This window comes from Xenia sp. Carnegie-2017, unplaced genomic scaffold (genome assembly GCF_021976095.1).
Source record: "Xenia sp. Carnegie-2017 unplaced genomic scaffold, XeniaSp_v1 HiC_scaffold_24, whole genome shotgun sequence".
In the NCBI taxonomy this organism is placed as follows: domain Eukaryota; kingdom Metazoa; phylum Cnidaria; class Anthozoa; order Malacalcyonacea; family Xeniidae; genus Xenia; species Xenia sp. Carnegie-2017.
Genome location: NW_025813487.1, coordinates 16,439,834 through 16,458,580, shown reverse-complemented (window position 1 = coordinate 16,458,580; position 18,747 = coordinate 16,439,834). Strand labels below are relative to the sequence as shown.

The 18,747-nt window shown below is 34.1% G+C and overlaps 4 protein-coding genes across 5 annotated transcripts; 2 read left to right on the top strand and 2 right to left on the bottom strand.

Moving 5' to 3' along the window:
* The first annotated feature begins 4,608 nt into the window (after window positions 1-4,608).
* On the top strand, window positions 4,609-5,930 carry LOC124450376 (snRNA-activating protein complex subunit 5-like). Its single transcript, XM_047001036.1, has 4 exons — window positions 4,609-4,791; window positions 5,047-5,136; window positions 5,293-5,363; window positions 5,580-5,930. Exons 1-4 carry the CDS (start codon window positions 4,684-4,686, stop codon window positions 5,641-5,643), a joined length of 333 nt encoding a protein of 110 aa, XP_046856992.1. The 5' UTR covers window positions 4,609-4,683; the 3' UTR covers window positions 5,644-5,930.
* LOC124450377 (transcription initiation factor IIA subunit 2-like) lies at window positions 5,749-6,583 on the bottom strand. The gene is made up of 4 exons (XM_047001037.1): window positions 6,420-6,583; window positions 6,209-6,310; window positions 6,006-6,132; window positions 5,749-5,895 (listed from the first exon to the last, which is right to left on the bottom strand). The coding sequence occupies exons 1-4, from the start codon at window positions 6,489-6,491 to the stop codon at window positions 5,873-5,875; spliced, it is 324 nt and encodes a 107-aa protein (XP_046856993.1). The 5' UTR covers window positions 6,492-6,583; the 3' UTR covers window positions 5,749-5,872.
* Window positions 6,584-6,756: 173 nt separating this feature from the next.
* Window positions 6,757-14,844, top strand: LOC124450378 (sodium/glucose cotransporter 5-like). The gene is given in 16 exon segments (XM_047001038.1): window positions 6,757-7,007; window positions 9,006-9,133; window positions 9,224-9,406; window positions 9,515-9,574; window positions 9,890-9,994; window positions 10,059-10,164; window positions 11,101-11,181; window positions 11,255-11,308; window positions 11,311-11,618; window positions 11,774-11,991; window positions 12,180-12,327; window positions 12,414-12,501; window positions 13,235-13,360; window positions 13,441-13,563; window positions 13,635-13,763; window positions 14,235-14,844. Coding segments are annotated over 15 exon segments (2,058 nt in total). The 5' UTR covers window positions 6,757-7,007; window positions 9,006-9,040; the 3' UTR covers window positions 14,471-14,844.
* Window positions 14,742-18,704, bottom strand: LOC124450375 (sphingosine-1-phosphate lyase 1-like). Of its 2 annotated transcripts, none has more exons than XM_047001034.1 (21): window positions 18,498-18,704; window positions 18,045-18,119; window positions 17,747-17,840; window positions 17,614-17,681; window positions 17,452-17,535; window positions 17,343-17,366; window positions 17,215-17,254; window positions 17,081-17,154; window positions 16,947-17,001; window positions 16,782-16,855; window positions 16,614-16,705; window positions 16,495-16,531; window positions 16,296-16,403; window positions 16,165-16,227; window positions 16,000-16,079; window positions 15,866-15,932; window positions 15,609-15,792; window positions 15,462-15,516; window positions 15,233-15,379; window positions 15,043-15,163; window positions 14,742-14,974 (listed from the first exon to the last, which is right to left on the bottom strand). In XM_047001034.1, the coding sequence occupies exons 1-21, from the start codon at window positions 18,570-18,572 to the stop codon at window positions 14,840-14,842; spliced, it is 1,752 nt and encodes a 583-aa protein (XP_046856990.1). In that variant the 5' UTR covers window positions 18,573-18,704; the 3' UTR covers window positions 14,742-14,839. The 2 variants fall into 2 exon arrangements, with proteins under 2 accessions (XP_046856990.1, XP_046856991.1); XM_047001035.1 differs by having other exon boundaries at window positions 14,742-14,968.
* Window positions 18,705-18,747: the final 43 nt, after the last annotated feature.

Sequence of the window (18,747 nt, the reverse complement as noted above, 5' to 3'; positions counted from 1 at the left end):
GAAGTATAATATAAAACAAATTCCGAAGAAGGAAGATATCTTGAGATTGCAAAATATGAATCAAAACAAGACGAGAAGTAAACTGTAAATTTTCGACTTTATTTCATCATTCTGTCTGAGGATGACTTTGAAATAAAGTCGAAAATTTACAGTTTTACTTCTCGTCTTGTTTTGATTCATATTTTGCAATCTCAAGATGTCTTGCTTCTTCGGAATTTGTTTTATATTATATCAATATCGTGTTTTAGTATACCAACTAAAACTGGAGGGCAGACGGTCAAAATTGGTCACCCACCAAGACAAATGTTTCTACAATCCTCTGAATTCACGCGATATGGCAATTATAAATAAATCTTGTTTCTTTCCTAAATCCGTTTACTCTGAATAATTAATAAATAACGCTATCTTTGTTCAATTATAATCAAATAATTGATAGTAGTTAGTATATTTTCACATACAAAATATGTTAAGTAGATGATCAATTTATATTAATGAGTTGAGTAATTTGAGTTTTCCTGGAGGCTACAAAAACTTTTCTTCCATTGTTCTCTGAATTTAAAAAAATGATTTACAAATAGCTTTACAAAAAGGAAGCAAAGTTTGCAAAGCTTGTCATTTTTTCATTTGATTCGGTTAGTTGAGTATTTATCTTCATCGTTTAATCTTTTCAACATAAAACACTATATAATAATTGTCTTCATATGTTCTGCTGTGGCAGTTTGTACATAATTATGACTACATACAAAACTACTTCACTGATCGATGAAGGCAAAAGACCGCTGTCAAAGGTCAAAATTATTTTTTACGAACACTGTAACATTGACTTTGATATTTTACTTCAGAACATTACTTTCTATTATTAGGGTGCAAGACCGTCACATTTTTTCATTACACAATTATTAAAAGTAAAAAAGTAATTATTTTTTTCGTGTCAATGATATTTTCTTTGAGCCAATGGGTGTAGAACGCTTTCGAAGCCAAATTATCGTTAAATGAAGATAATCATCCAATTTAGTTAAATCTATTTATTTAACCGCCGTTTGCATCTAACGTCATTAGCCGAATTGCAAATGATATTAAATGATTTAAACATGGAGCACTCTATGTGGTCGAAAAAAATCTCTTCCAATCCAATATACACTAATTTGTTTCTGAAAATTCCCCTCCATCGAAGCTATATTTCCAGCACGAATTCCAATCTCTTTGTTTATATTACAATACTCTATATGGCAGAAACTTAAAAATTAAATTGAAAAAAACTATATATATTGAATATGTTTATACTACCCAATGCTACAGTATAATATATAATACAAAATATGTAAAAAATAATTTCTAGCTTATTACTTGAAAATCTAAACTCGTAGTGATAAGGACGTTAAACGCTGTCATTTGATGGCTCGCCCTCAACGTAGCAAGCTGTCTTTTACAAACATGGTAAGCTTAGATAGCATAAAGTCACGGATGGACGGACAGCTGCTACATTGTATGGCATTTGTAACAAAATACCTCCTGTCATACATATAATATACTCTAAATGTTATATAGCTTTTGATTACAATGTTGAAGTAATTTCAACGTAGTTCACAAAGAAAAGAAGAGATGTATTTTTAAAATAAATAAGATATCGAGGATTTTATGTTCTAAAACATCAATCGAAACATTTCAGGCACCAGTGTAAGCGGATTTTTGCTTGCATTGACGTTAGAATTTTAATCCACTTCAGTCCAGACTGAAAGCCAGCATTGTTTCGTACTCCAGCATCTGCGTTGCCAACTTTAACCTTGTAGAAGTACCCAAAATACCCCAAGATTCCTAAAAAATCCCAGTTTTTCCATTTTTGTTCCTAGCCTCCCTAACAAAAAGACGAGAAATTGACATCATAAATTCAGAATTGTAAGTTTTGCCTAGAACAGATAGCACGCACGAGTTATGAATACTCCAGCTCGTGTATTAACATAGTTTGCGGAACACATCGTACTTATTTTGCATATTTTGAGTCTTCTATGGTCCCGTTTACACAAACCCGGGTTGAAATTTAACCCGGGTTAGATTGCAATAAGTGATTATGTTTTCACGAACCCGGGCTAGCTTGAAAATAAAGCCAAAGGGCCTGTTTTCATAGGCCCGAGAGACAACAACTTGTCCCGGGTCACTTGGTTAGCCCGGGACAGAAATTGTCCCTTCTTTACTTATAAACTATAGTTGTGTTCACATGTGCACAATTGTCTTCGGGACAAGTAACTCGTTCTCCTTCTTTTCTTATTTATTTTTGTTATTTAAACTATGTTTGTATTTTGACTGTAATCAATTTTTGACTTTGAGTTAAGCACCTGAATTAAGAAACTACAACCATGCTTTGAGAGTGTATAATGCGAGAAGTTTGCAAGCAGAATACAGGAAATGGATAGGACATCATGACAATATTATGCTAAGCTTTAAGTGCTACCTATTCAAGTTTACTTCTTCCAAATCCAACACAATCATTGCAACACTTTATGTAATGTTGAGATGGTAAATGTAGACATTTGTGTGATTTCTAGCCAAAAGTTTTAGCATGGCTGCATGGACAAACAAAGTAGTTGGAGAGGGCAGCAGAAAAGTCTAAATTTAAAAATTTTTCTGTTTCCCGCCATATATTTGAATGCCCTTGCCAAAATTATCGCGTGCTCATGTGAGCGCAAGCAACTAACGCTAGCAAATTCTGTGCCGGGTTAACACATAACACGAAGCAAGTTGTTACCTCGCGTCCATGAAAAGGGGCCCAAAGACAAGCCAACCCAGGTTTAAATGAAGAAATGAGCTAAATTCAATCCTCTTACTTCTTGCTAAGATGGGTCAACTCGGGTGTTGAGAAGGGTGCCCAGGGATGGTAAATTGACGTGGCTATCGTGTAAACGTTAATAATAAGAATTTATTAGTGGAAGAATTGACCTGGGTTGACACACCAACCCAGGCTGGTGTAGACGTGGCCTATAGGAAATTAAAGTTTTATCAGATTCTATCAGCGTATGCTCAATGTTGTTTGCAACTTTGAAACTGAGGAGCTGGGGAAATCCAATGGTTGTGGCCTGTAATTTACGGGCATGTTTATTTATCTGTCAAACCTGATATATAAATTGTGGCAATTTCCAGTTGATTTTAATCAGTAATTAGAAAATTTTAATTAGATTAGCCCGTAAATAGAAAAATTTAATTAGAATAACCCGTAATTAGAAAACTTTAATTAGAATAACCCGTAATTAGAAAACTTTAATTAGAATAACCCATAATTAGAAAAATTTAATTAGAACAACCCGTAAATAGAAAAATTTAATTAGAATAACCCGTAAATAGAAAAATTTAATTGGAACAACCCGTTATTAGAAAAAATTTAATTATAATAAAAATTAATATTTCTCAAAAAATTCATTTTCTTCAAATTCATCAAACTCAACTTTCATTATATTCAAAAATACACAATCTTTACAGGAGCATGGGCCAATCATAAATACAAACAACAACTACCTACTTTAAAGTCAACTATACACAATAACTGTAATGAAAGTCCTTGCTGGAATTATAATTATCTTAATCAAGATAACCATAATGAATTTTTTTACAACTAATTATGTTCAAGTTACACTAAACAGCCATTGATATCTATACTCAGAAATATACACAATTTATTTGCCGATGCATAGCATTCCTTTTCACATGATCATCGTGTAACTTTCTCTCCATCAACTTCAATTAATTCAATATTAACATCAAGGAAGAGATCAAAGTAAGGTTGTACAGGATCTTCAAATCCAGATAGAGTATCTGATTTCTCTGTACGACTATTCTTTAAAGTCAACTTCTGATTATCACAATCCAATTCACACTTTATTACATCTCCTTCTTCCCACCATCCTAAAGGTGACGCGCTTACCATAAGTTGTGGTGAATACTTGGTTCCTCCCGAAGTCCATACCCATTTGTTACCATTTTTCCAACCAAGCTTACGTAAGTGCTCTTTCTTTGATGTAACACCGATGGCAAGTCCTCTGCCAAACTTTTTATTCTAATAGCCCAAGAGTGCTTCCCTGATAAAAAATCCTGTGTTCCAACAACACTTTCAACATCAAATCTTCGCGATGTCACAGATAAACAATCTTTAGAAAATTCTGGGCGACCAGTGAAAGAATTCTCATCAAATTTCCACATTCTTCGGTAAAATACAGCCACAAACAATTAGTAAAACGTACGCATGAGTAAAAATCCAAAGTTTGAACTCTTTAAACAACCACTGTGAATAATCTCAAAAGTAAACGAAAGTTTAATGGACAGATGTTGATGATGAAGTCAGATTATAACGGTATTTGAAATATTTGTCACCAATTAATAAATTACCAAGAAATTCCAATGTATGATTCACTGTTGCTCCAACCTACACCAATTTATCAAGCATTTGCCCGTGTTGTACATTTAATACCAAGTTTACTCTCAGTTGCTCCTTTAATGATCCTTTGTCTTCCTTGCCATTCGTTTTGCTCCTAACTGTACTACAAACAACTTATAATCCCATGACAACAACACATACTCCAATAAAAACAAGCAATATCCACAAGTACTACATGCTGTTCAAATATTTCCTTCTTCATCCTCAATACTCATCAATAGTCGACCAAAGTTCACGACTTTAATGTATTTTGTTAGAAAATGACAAACAGTAGAACTTTAACGCAGATGAGAGAGGAATTAAAGCGAGAGGAAGCTCTGCTTAAAAACATTAAGAATAAACTAGTGGATCAGTTGCAAAGATTGAAGGTGTTTTTGTTTAAAATGTTTTAAATCAAGCGAAGGTTGAATAATGACAATCAAGACGCCAGAGAATGTTTTACCTTCGTGTTGTCCTTTTAATAGTTTTTGAGAATATAAATTAGTTGTAATAACTAGTAAGTTAGAGTAATCTTCATTAGTTGAATCAAGTTCAATAAAAAATGTGGGTTAACTTGACCTGTGACTGAACAAAATAAGCAAGGTCAGTGTGTTACTTCATAGTCGTTTTTATCAATTTTCTAGGTTGAGGAATTAGCCTTAGTTAAGTATCTTTCCACAGGAGAATCAAGCAATTTCAAACAAGTGTCAAGCTCCACTGGATCATATTTTAAAGTAAACCAACATTTCTATCTACATAGTTATAAATTGTATAGAGTTTAATTGAACTTAGTCTAGCAAAATGATTTCATTAATGAAAAAGTCATGAGATGATGAGAAGAAATGAATGATTTATGCAGTTAAGAAATTGTTTTTTTTATTTTCGTGTAGAATAACAACAGGAATATGAATGAAACAGAACAAGACATCAATATTATACCCTTAGTTGATTTAACATCCAGGTTTGCATTAAAAGATTTTAATCATGCACCATCAAACAATGTCACAAAATGGTGGAAAACAGCAACATTTGAACTAACTTGATTAATTTGTAACATTCAAACAGTAGATGACATTTTAATTCAACATTAATTTCCTCATCATTCAGTTTAGTTCAGTATTGAAGAAAACAAATTGTAAACATTATTTCATAGTAGCTTTAAATGCTATTCTTTCAGCAATACATTAATCTCAAATCAACAATCTGGAGTGGATGAAGAGGAAGAAGAAGATGATGATTAAGAAGATTTGACAATTATCTCATCGGCAAAATGTGAAGGTCATAAACATGAAGGCAGTTACACAAGTAAAAAAACCAAAACAACTAAATTTATGCGGTCTTGAAAGTTAAAATGAACAAAAAGCAATGCCGTTTTTACTATTTCTTCTATGAAAGATGTACAAGGTTAATTTTAAGACTATGTTAAATTTCTACAATAGAGGAATGCTACATCGCTTGAGGGAATATGATTTAGGATTGTGTTTCTGGTGAACCTAAAATATAAAATATATGTTAGTAAATGCATGAACTGAAGAAGTATTTTGACTGTATAACATTGAGAATTGAGAAAGATTTAAATCTTGATTAACAAATAACAAATTACCCCTTCCATCACAAGCAACCACTTTAACTTTATCAACCTGTACTGTTTCTGGCAGATCCTTAAATTCAACTTTGTTTAAGACAAATGTCCAAACATTATCACAAAAGCGATAAACCTTTAAATGTCCCTGAAGAGGAAAAATTTCATTTATGGGTGAAATGATAATTGTGTTGATGAGAATAGAAGGTTTTGTAACATTTTACCTTAAAAGAGGCTCGACTTTTTTGTGACGAAAGTGCATGATTTATGGCTTTGTCGAACTGTTGCAACACTTGCAGAGCAAGTTGAGGATTTATTTGCTGTGACTAGAAATATAATGTAAAAATGCATTATTCAACATTGTTTGTCACGTCTTTCTGTTTCGTTTTTATTCCACGCGATTTTCTGATTCTTGTTAATGTTATAAGTTTTCACCTGTATTAATTCATCTAAGCTTTCCTGTAAACTATTCCCCAAAGTCGTATTACGATACAATTCATAACTCATTTTAGCTTTACAAATTTTCTTTTCTATAGAAAAGTCAACAATTTATATCATTTTCTAACAAGACGCCATCTTGGATATTTATCATGATAATTATGATAATTATATGGAAACACCAAAGACCGCGATTATGTACTAAAATGATCATAACGTATCATTTACGTACTGCAACGTACATCATTGTACTAGTAGTATTAAATGGCCAAATTTAGCACATCAAAATTACCTTATAATTAAAAGCTGCCAGATTCTTCTTTGCTTTGTTTCATTTATCAAATTATCCGTCAAGAACAATGAACGGCACAGCAGTATCTATACCATTAGCCTAGCGACCAAACTTATATTTCAAAGTGTTTGTGCCACGCATACATTGTTGCCACGTCAAAAACACGCCCCCGTACACAACCCTTCCACATCCACCGTTGTACTGAGGCAGATGTCTACACTGCTGCTGAGAACGCTGTACTACGCAACAAGAATTGACGGTTTCTTTGGATCAAATTACGAGTTTTTTCGCCGGTAAGAATACCAACACTCTAAGCACCTTTATCCTGTTATTTCCTTAGTATTTTTTAAGAGATTTCGAGCTCAAATTTAGTAAAACTTGTTAGAACAGACTCGATATTGCATTGCGTGATATCTTATGTAATTAAAAAAATTTTTATGAAAGCGTTCCTGTTTACAAAATTACAGCCCTTTTTTTGATGCAAGGTATCACTTTTAACTTGTTTCCGGTTTACCTTAAATCTAAGTTATCTGTAATGTTCATCATGAACACTTTAATACCTTTTGCCGTGTTGATTTGCTTGAAATACCAACGCCATTGTAATTGCTCGATAAACGCCAACGCCACACGCATAAATATGTTCTCATTTACGGCAAGACTGTCTTTAAAAACTAATGTATTAATCAAAGAAGGAGTGAAGTATGCTCATATGGTTCATATAAACGATTACCATAAAGGAAATGACTTTTCGACTGCTTTTGCATTCAATTAAAGATCGGAATTAGTAGTTTAAAATGAACAAGTCTGTTTTGATGTGTTTGTACATTTGTGACACGTATATTTGGATTTCTTAGCTGTAAACATTTGAAAACATTTGCGGTTTTTTCTTAATAATATATTCCAGAATATTTTGCAGTTGTGTAAATTTCTGAAAATCAACTCTTAACACTTGACCGCTTTTTGATTTATAAAAGCCATGCTATGCAACATAGCTTTCCCTGTTGCATGTTTCTCTGAATACTGAACCAACGATTTGCTCTAATGAAAATTGACGTTATGCTTCTTGACCGCACGTTTTGTATTAAACGCAAGATCACGGTTGATTTTAAAGTTTGTAATGGCTGTTATTTTCCTTTTCATATAGTTATAGTGTTCAGCAGTACTAGTGAGATGTTTTTTTTAATTGAAGTGTGGAACTGTGTGGTGACATCAGTGTAGTGAATCTGCTTAACACCATCTGAAAGAAAATTGCAGCTTCCTTATTGAGCAATAAGTTACTTGCGTTACAATACTTCATTGATCAAAGTACAATATCATGAAATATCAAACTGTTTATGATTTTTATTAAAGATGTTTCTATGATTTAATGAAAAGATGTTTGCTTTCTGTAAGAAACATAAGCCACAAGTCTTGCTGTGTATTTAACTACACACGATAAATGTTCTTCAAAATACCAATAACAGAATTTCACGTTAGTTTTACTGAATGTTCAGGTCACTTGGGTGTCTCAATATCATCATCCTTGAAAGATCTTTTTGTGAAGACTTCACTCTAAATTTGGTATCTTTTTACACATCTTGCTTGCACATTCATTTCTTTCACTTTTAAACTGAAAGTAAACTTCTTGTGAATGCTACCCTAACGTTATGTCATAATAACAGCGATGACGTGGTCACTATTGAAACCATGGAGGTCATGAGAGAAATCCAGTTATCATTTGCTCGTTGGACACGTTAAATACTCAGGAATTCATTCGCAACACATCCTTAAATGACCATCGTTTATGTTTCCCTCCAACTGTCGGAAGCTGAAATGAATGTTCAAGTTTTATGACAAATTTATGCATAACAGCGCGGTTTATTTCTCACATAGATTTTCTTCTCACGAGATCTATTATAACATTTACATAAACGGATAAAGATAGAACATTATTCTATAATTGCACTGTTGCTTTTTTCTTTCTTTGTTCATCTTTTGTTAAAAACCATATGATGTTAAAATGTGTATTTTAGTTCACATTATACTTTTTTTTTCATAAGTTTCAATAACATTTTTCCAATAAGTATAGGTGTGTCAAAGTATTTCCTTTTACGTTGGCGATTAATGCAATTCTGAAATACCTTTCGTATTATATAACATGTAAAACAGACGGATATAAACAAATAAATTTCCTAGTGATAATTACTGGATAATTTCATACGACGGTACTAAAAAATACACACTACTTGGCTGTGATCTTTGGTCGTCGATTTAGTACTTTCAATAGAAAAGCTGTCTTTCTGTCTTTCCAGAAACAGACATCCTTCATTGATAGAAATTGATAATCATGGTTATCGGAAAGGTTGAGAATAATCTTCATTGGGCCGACTGGTTTATCATCGTTTTCTATTTTTTGTTTACTGTTGGTGTTGGATTATTTGTAAGTACTGGAATAAGCGCACACACAGAGATATTTATTTAGTAAAACAATGAAATCTTATTAACAATTGATATTTCTATGAAAAACAAGGCGAAGTTCCGTAAAAGTAAAAGTGACACGACAGCCGAAAGTTACTTTCTGGCCGGTCGTTCTTTGACATGGTGGATGGTTGGTGGATCATTGTTTGCCAGTAACATGGGTGGAGCACATTTTATTGGAATATCAGGTGATGCAGCAGCTACGGGAATTGCTGTTGTATCGTATGAATGGCAGGTGAATTTTTGTATGAAAAATATACGTCTTATCTGCTGCATGGTTCCTTTCTGTCAGATATCAAAACTTAATCAGGCTAAGACGATTTTTTTTATTTTTCCTTTCAAGGCATCGTGGATCCTGTTACTTTTGGGTTACGTTTTTGTTCCAGTATATTTAAAAGGAGGGGTAAGTAAGGATAGGTCGCGATCTTTTGGGTTAAGTTTTTGTTCCAGTATATTTAAAAGGAGGGGTAAGTAAGGATAGGTCGCGATCAAATTTGCATAAATGTTATATAATATGAAAGTCATTATGTATAATTTAAATCTTCACAATGCCGGAGTATTTAGAAAAACGTTACAAAGTCCAACACTCCGTGGGATTTTAACATTCACTTCATTATGTATAATTTAGATCTTCACAATGCCGGAATATTTAGAAAAACGTTACAAAAGTCCAACACTCCGTGGGATTTTAACATTCACTTCATTATGTATAATTTAGATCTTCACAATGCCGGAGTATTTAGAAAAACGTTACAAAAGTCCAACACTCCGTGGAATTTTAACATTCACTTCTCTCGTGAGTTACATCTTCACAAAGATATCGGTAAGTGAACTGCGATTTCTTCATTTTGTCTGTCTACCAATGTTTGAGAGTCTTCCTTTTTCAGGTTGATTTATATGCCGGAAGTTTGTATTTCAAAGAAGCTACAGGAATGAGTATCTACATCTCTTCAATATTGGTTCTTTTGATCACAGCATTATACGTCATCTTAGGTATAGTTTCTTCTAAAGACTTGACTATATGGTGCAAACCTGTTCAATATAACATGTTTAGAAATCAACGTAAATGATCTAATAAACCCCGAGGCATTTACTATAAATTAAAGCCTTTTTAAGTGGTGGGTGGTAAATAGATATTACTGCGAGGCGTTTAACAGAGAGAGAGAGGCGTTCTAGAATTAACATCACTTTGATGTGACAAACCACTCTTTTGATGTTATAAGTCAACACAACATTCTGTGATATTGGTATTTAAATATCAACAAACCGAGGAAGATTTTATAGAACTCCAAAGGTGCAGCCCAAGGTAAAACAGTGTCAAGGAAATTGACGACACGAGGTAAAGACGAGTTTCTTCTCTCAATCAACGACATACATTGTGGAGCTGGAAGGAGCTAATGCTTAGAATAACTAACCCCATAATTTTGAACAAGAGAGTGAAAGATTTACTTGTGTCTCAACTCGCATAAAGCGAAGTGTCTTTACTACGGATACTCTCGTGATCACGAGCAGTGACCTCGTTGTAGCGTGGTTTTTATCGACTTGCAGAAAACATCCTGCCATTTCCACATCAACCTTTTCCATTTACCAAAATTGAAAATGGTTCAGATGGGGAAATGTCAAGAAGCAAGCTGACGCAATTTCTTTAGAATAAAATGTGAAATCAAACCTATTTAATTTGATAGTGCCGAGGGATATTTAGTCTAGACGTCCATCATGAATATATTGATGAAGGATATTTAGAACTATATGTGACTCATCCCTATGTTTGGAGGGAAGCATATCATTAAATGTCCATTTACGAGGCAGCCATGTCTTATCAATATTGTAATATGGTAGGCGATGTCTATTAGAGATGCGGCGTTTATTGGATAATTTTACATACGCTAACCGTCGAGGATTATAAAATAAACATTTAATATTTTCTAGGTGGTCTTGAAGCAGTAACATACACAGATGTTGTACAATGTTCTATAATGTTGGTCGGTGGTGTCATTTTAGCTGGTTTGGGTAGGTAACTATAGCAACATGATTACGTTGCTGATGTCATGAACGTCACGTGGTTTGTTTTGTATTTTTACAGCATTTGGGAAAGTTGGTGGTGAAGGTACATTGTGGGATCGATTTGCGAAGCTTTAAATGGCACCCTGAATGACAATAGCAATATGAAGATGATGGGTAACATTACGATGATGGGTAATATGACGATGGGTAATATGACGATGATGTGTAACATGACGATGGGTAATATGACGATGATGGGTAATATGACGATGGGTAATATGACAATGATGACAACATGTAATAAATCAATTGACACTGGCTGTTTCAGCATGACTCCATACTGGGGTAATATGTTTCGTCCTGCGAGTGATCCTGAGTATCCATGGATTGGTCTGTGGGTTGCTTTGCCCATCATTGGCGTATGGTATTGGTGTACAGATCAAGTGAGTACATTAGTTGATATATGGATACACTAAACAACATATTAGGATGGCATTTGATGGCACAGTTTCAAAATTTAAACAATCTCATCTGAAGATACGAAGCACTAGATAATTTATTACAAGACATGTAGAAGATTATCTTCTTGTATTTTTAGGTTATTGTACAGCGTTCTTTAGCTGCTAGAAATATTGTACATGCTAAAGGAGGCAGCATTCTTGCTGGTTTTCTTAAAGTACTTCCTATGTGGATTATGGTCATGCCTGGAATGATAGCCCGTGTCTTGTACCCAGACACAGTTGGTTGTTCTAGTGCTGAGTCTTGTCATAAAGCATGTGAAAATGAGCTGGGATGTACAAATAAAGCATATCCTGAGTAAGTTTGAAAATTGACCGAAAATGTTTTTTCTTACATCTCTTCTTATCCTTAATGATACAACAGATTTTACAAATTGTTTCAATATACAAAAAGTCTTTAAAATATCAGATTAAATTGTTCATTATAAATGTTTAGCAATATAAACATGAATAAACGTTACGATTTTACTTTTGATGTAACTTTAGATTGGTTATGAACATTCTTCCTGTTGGAATGGTTGGTCTCATGATGTCTGTAATGTTAGCAGCTGTAATGTCGTCTCTTTCCTCCGTATTTAACAGTTCAAGTACCATATTCACAATTGATATTTGGACAAAATTCATAAGAAAGCAGGTGATTAGTGATTGACGACGATGAGGAACGCTGTGCGTGAGTGATTATTGTGTAAATTATAGTTTTGCGTGTTGATTTCTTCCTAGGCCAGTGAAAAAGAAAAAGTAAATGTTGGTAGAATAGTTGTGGGTGTTCTTGTTGTCCTTGGTGTTTTATGGCTTCCTCTTATAGATCGTAAGTCATTATTTTATTGTTAGTTCTATAAATTACTTTCTTACGGAGATCTTCACTCATCGTTTTATTGTTAGTTCTATAACTTACTTTCTTACGGAGATCTTCACTCATCGTTTTATTGTTAGTTCTATAACTTACTTTCTTACGGAGATCTTCACTCATCGTTTTATTGTTAGTTCTATAACTTACTTTCTTACGGAGATCTTAACTCATCGTTTTATTGCTAGTTCTATAACTTACTTTCTTACGGAGATCTTAACTCATCGTTTTATTGTTAGTTCTATAAATTACTTTCTTACGGAGATCTTAACTCATCGTTTTATTGTTAGTTCTATAACTTACTTTCTTACGGAGATCTTTACTCATCGTTTTATTGTTAGTTCTATAACTTACTTTCTTACGGAGATCTTAACTCATCGTTTTATTGTTAGTTCTATAACTTACTTTCTTACGGAGATCTTTACTCATCGTTTTATTGTTAGTTCTATAACTTACTTTCTTACGGAGATCTTAACTCATCGTTTTATTGTTAGTTCTATAACTTACTTTCTTACGGAGATCTTAACTCATCGTTTTATTGTTAGTTCTATAACTTACTTTCTTACGGAGATCTTTACTCATCGTTTTATTGTTAGGTCTATAAATTACTTTCTTACGGAGATCTTAACTCATCGTTTTATTGCTATTTCTCTCACCAATGTACTTCTGCTTTTTCATATATTTTTCTCATCAGGTGGAGGCGGTGGACGTCTTTTCAAATACCTTCAAACTATCCAAATGTACATTGGTGCTCCCGTCATGGCTGTATTTGCTGCTGGTATACTGTGGCATCGTGCAAATGAAGCTGGAGGACTCGCAGGTTATACATGCATCTGTTATTGTTTGTATGACGTGAATCTTGTATTAACACTGATCTCATTATGCACCTGAATATTTTAGGTCTTGTATATGGTATAATACTCGGCTCAGCAAGATTTATTACTGAATATGTTTATGAAGCACCAACTTGTCATGAAGAAGACCTAAGACCTTTATTTGCCAGGATGAATTTCATGTATTTTGGTAAGACATTGGGAAATAATTGTAAAATACTCGACATTTATTTTGAACTTCATTTGACTTTCTTTGTCAAGGTATTATTCTCTTTTTCACATCTCTCGTCGTCATTATTGTTGCAAGCTACCTAAGGCCCGCCATTGAGCTCGACGACTTAGCTGGACTTACATGGAAAACGATACACAATAAGAAAGAAGTTGATCCAGGTTATAAATGCTTTTCAGTGAAGATTTTTTAGAGTAGTACAATACACTGAAACAGAAACATAATGTTTATATCCTAATGTTAGTGTATACAAGATGCCACCCCACCCCACTAAACCCCACAGCCCACCCCACCCCCCAAAAAAACCCTGTAAAAAATAGAAGTTAGAAGTTAATATAAAAAATACACATGAAAAAAATTATTTTCTCCATCTCAATTGTCTTTTGCACACAGTAATTTGCTTACGTTCCCGAAGGATAGAAAATCACGCGATTTTGAAGACTCATTTCCTTAATCTATATTTAATTACTTGTAAACTGTCAAAATTTCAGACGGCAGTGCATCTGCCCTTCGTCTTATGTATTGAAATTTTAACACTCGATGACGGCTATTGTTTGGATTTTTTTGGGACACTCTGTGTATTATGTGAAATGATTTTACTACTTTGTGATGAAGGATTTTATGAACTTTAGATGAATATGAACTTGCTCCACGTCAAGGGAATAATGTCAAGAATGGTAAAGTTGTCATGGTGTCGAGTAAAGGTGACTACAGTCCAAGTATGTCCATGATTGAAAATGGTCATGTGACCAGAAGCACATCCGAAGAAGATATTTTACACGAAACACGCCGAGAAAAAATGATTCTTACAGCTGGAACCGTAGGCTTGTTGATTACACTTCTTATTGTGTGGGTTTACTATAGATAGATGTTTGGTGCTAACGTTTGACAAACGATTTGCATGGAGGATTTTGTTTTTTTATAATCAAGAAATGGTCGGAATTGAAGTATGTGGTCTTAGTGGCATAGCTTTAGCTAGAACCTCAACTGGGGGAAAGGGGGGGCGGATATTCATATAAACAGGATATGCCGTATTAAGTTCCTTCGAAATCTATTGTTTTCAGTCGATTGTAGCATTCATTCATGAATATTTCCCTCCCCCCCTTCTCTCCAATCATCGCGCTGATGGCGCTACTGTCTTAGTGGTAAATCTAGTTTATAATTAAATATTGATATTTACATTTGATGTAACAGATATAGCTTGTGTTGTAAATAAATCGATGTCAATAAAGCACAACTAAATTCCGTTGTCCTGTGGTGGTTTCAAAGTTGTCGTCGTTGAGAAGACCATATCCAAATAATGATTGGCCAGTTCTTTCACCATGGTTTTGTTTGAAATCTTTACTGTCGTACCATATATTGCACTCTGAAACTAAAATTATTTTCAAATAACTCATACGATGGACGTTTCACTTGAGTTTAGTGAGTTGATAGGCTTACCGCTTCAGTTGTCTTGATTTGTGGATTTTTAAGAACTTTATGGCTACACTCTTTAACATCACGTAAAAATCTTTCAACAACACCTGACTTCGTCATTGGTAGAGTTACGCAAATTTGTAGACTAAAACAGAATCTTGAATGTTAGAAACTTTTATTTATTATTAATATCAACAGGTGCTCTCTGTTTAACCTCGTAGGATATTGTAAATAAGTTAATTTCCAATTTCTTGCCGTCAGTTCGTCTCCCAATGCAAATATATTGAACTGCTTCGAACCGAAGGATACCACACAAATTTCTGGCTCTCCAAAAACGAAAAGACCCTTTGTTTGTCGTAGTCTGCAAACATCGTTATATCGTGAAACAAACACAAAAAAAAAACACGATAATTCAGTTGTTACATGAACAGAAAATCACGAACCCATCACTTATCACTTTGGTGGTGCGAATGATTCGCTTTGCTGCGTCTGTATAACCTAAAAATATTTATATCCTTACATCAACAGCTAACACAGGTAGATATCAAAGTTATGTACACAGTTTGTATAAAAGTAGCAAACGTGGTTACCAGAATTTCCCAAATGCATCATAGTGGCCCAGCATTGAGCAATATGAACTCCTGGCCTTGATCCGGGCATTGCTGGCGTTGCATAAATACCACCGGTCCACTCGGTACTGGTGTGGTACTGGTAGTGTCTGAGGGATTGAGAGTGGTACATGATGATCGAGGAACCAAGTGGAGCATAGCCATACTGAAAGGAAAATATTGATGATAAAATATAAGGTGGTGAAGACTTTGGCTGAAAAAAATAAACTTGTAGCGACCTTGTGCGTATCTGCTGATATGCTTGTCACCCCATCGACTGAAAAATCATACGATGGAACCTTATAGCTGAAAATTTGTAAAGATGATAAGAATAGTATAGTTTTTTGCAACTTGTCCGTCAATGCATGGATACCCTGCTGTTTTCATAAATGGTAAAAGAAAGCCTCCTAAACATGCATCAACATGAACACCAATCTTGTATCGTTTGCCAAGCTGAAACGAAATCATAATTTAAAAATGGTTGGAGATGTTATGAAAAAAACTTCGTTGGTGTTTTTATTAGATTGAATTTGCCAACCTTTGCAATTTCTTCAATATTATCCACGATCCCAGAAGTATAATCAGGTGCTGCTCCTACTAACTAAAAGGCGACAATCCATTACGTTTTTATTTTCATTGCAGAAGAAGGTGAGTTAAATTTTGTTTTACCATTATTGTTCTTCTTGTTATGGCTTTCTTCATCGCTTTTATGTTTACAGTCCTTTTTTTCTCGTTAACAGGTACTTTGATGATCTTCATAACAAAATATTCCGCAGCCTTCAAAGATATACGATTAAAAATATCTGATCGCATGATCTATGAATGACGGATGCTTTGAAACCAATGTGATGGCAATTTTTAATCAAACCTTCTCAAACGCTGGATGACCTGAGACAGACATCACTCTGAAGGAAAACAACGTAATGTTAATGTTTTATGAAAATTGTATCATGTATGAACACTTAAAACATCACGTTTTATTTTTACATTTCAGGTTTTTTTACTCCTTTAACATCTCTGGCCCAATCACGATACGTTTTACATGCCATGAGAATGCTGTTTGTGCCAGATGCGGTCATCTAAATCATGATTTAACTCTTTTCTTTCATGGGCATTTGTTAACATTAATGGCCATTTGCAAAGACCGAGAATTACCGTCCCACATGCGTCTTTTCCTCCTCTAAACAAATCCACACAAATTGTGATGATTTCCGCCTCCATTTTGCGAACTAAAGAAAATGAAAATATGATGACATCTTCATTAGAAGACACGAGAGGATCAATTCATCTTCGTTCAAAAGTAGAAGAAGCAAAGCACACCTCCTGGAAAGATATCAGGATGCAAAGGATTGGACCAAACAAATTTCTTGAACACCTAAAAATGGAAATTTGCTTTTTCACAGTCTCATATCTAGAGTTGAAAAACTTTTTACCAATGAGGTAATGTTGCTGACCTCAGTTTGTATTTCAGTGAGATCTTTCCCGCCATGGTAGACTACACCTGAGCTCGTATCCAATGATAAGTTACCTTAAAATTGAAGATAATTTAAAATGAATAAATCAGGTCCCGTACTTTACCATTTCCTACCGAGTTCCCGATAATTGTTGATTGAGCAAATGATCTTTTCCTGTAACAAGGATAACAAGTCATGGTTGAAAAGAGCATCGATATTCAGTCTAGAAATGTGTTTCAAAGATAAACGAAACGCTTTTTACCTTTGGAGATCCAAACTTTGGTAACTACAAAACATAAAGACCGAGAAAAATATTAAAACGACAAATAAAATATGATTAAGTAGATGAAAGAAATTTTTTATATCTTTACCTTTGTCATGTAAGTTTCTTCTTCTCTCTGCTTAAGCACGCTCTTTTCCAGTTCGTTTTTCTTTACGTCAAGCTCGTTTTGCCTCTAGAGAAAAAAAACACTTATCTCAATAACACCAAAGTTCGTCACAACAAGGAATGCTACACAGGTCGGCTTCCTTACTTTTCCATTGAAAAATCGTACAAATTTCATAACTTTGAAAGTTGTTTTCTTAAATCGCAGAACAATATCTACACAACCAGTAAATAGCTAAGTAAATGCTTAGAACATTTCTTCAGAAACAATAATTTAGTACTTTCATCTTGCATGAATAACCACCAAATACTCCAACGTAATATTTCAACCAATAACCAAAGCGCTAGCATAAACAAGACAGTATTGGTTACAATCTGAAAGAAAATGCTTCATGAGTGAGTCATGAGTGAGCAAACATATCAGACAAACAAAACATCTACTTGAATGACCGTGACAAAGATAATGACCGACATGAAAGGAATTTTACTTTAATTTCGTCAACTTTAATTAGGAACAGTCACTACATCGCAAAGCGTTAAAATTGATGGGTTCTGCGCATTATAACAAAGAATTCTTACCTGCCAAGCTTCGAGACCTCTGCACATAATCCTGACTTTTCTTTCCAACAACAAATAGAAATAAACGACTCTTAACTAAAGCGAGCGAGAAATCCATAATTGAGAGAGAGCACACGAGAGGTTTGTAACAAAATATTTGTGTATTATTTATGTAACATTATCCATGGATAATCCTAACTTGCTTCTTTTGAACTTTGGCTATGTTAACACAAAATTAATGAATAAACCAGAGCAGAAAATTGGTTGTACCATGCCTCAGGCTGACAATGATTTTTCTACAAGGATTAACATTGGAAGTCCTTCATGAAATAAGGCTAGAACTTAAAGAAGACGGCGATGAAAAGAGAAACAAAAGTTATCGACCATATTTAGAAAGACACCTGTAGGCACCATGTATAATTAAATATACTATACACACGGTAGACGCCACTGCATGCAACTTTACGCGCTTACATAAAATTCTTCCCAATGAAGACGTTTTGGCAACATCATTGAAATGGTAGCAAGGAGTTCTACAACACTCTTCATGTTTCTTTAATATCTTTACCGGTAGAAAATGATGAAAGGCTAAGGTTTGCCCACTTGTATAATGCACGTTCTGTCTGTGCACAGTATAAAGTTCACAGTTCACATTTGTTATTTGACACCAGAGTTACGATTAGAAAGGCACATGATAATGTAAATATCTTCATAACAAGACAAA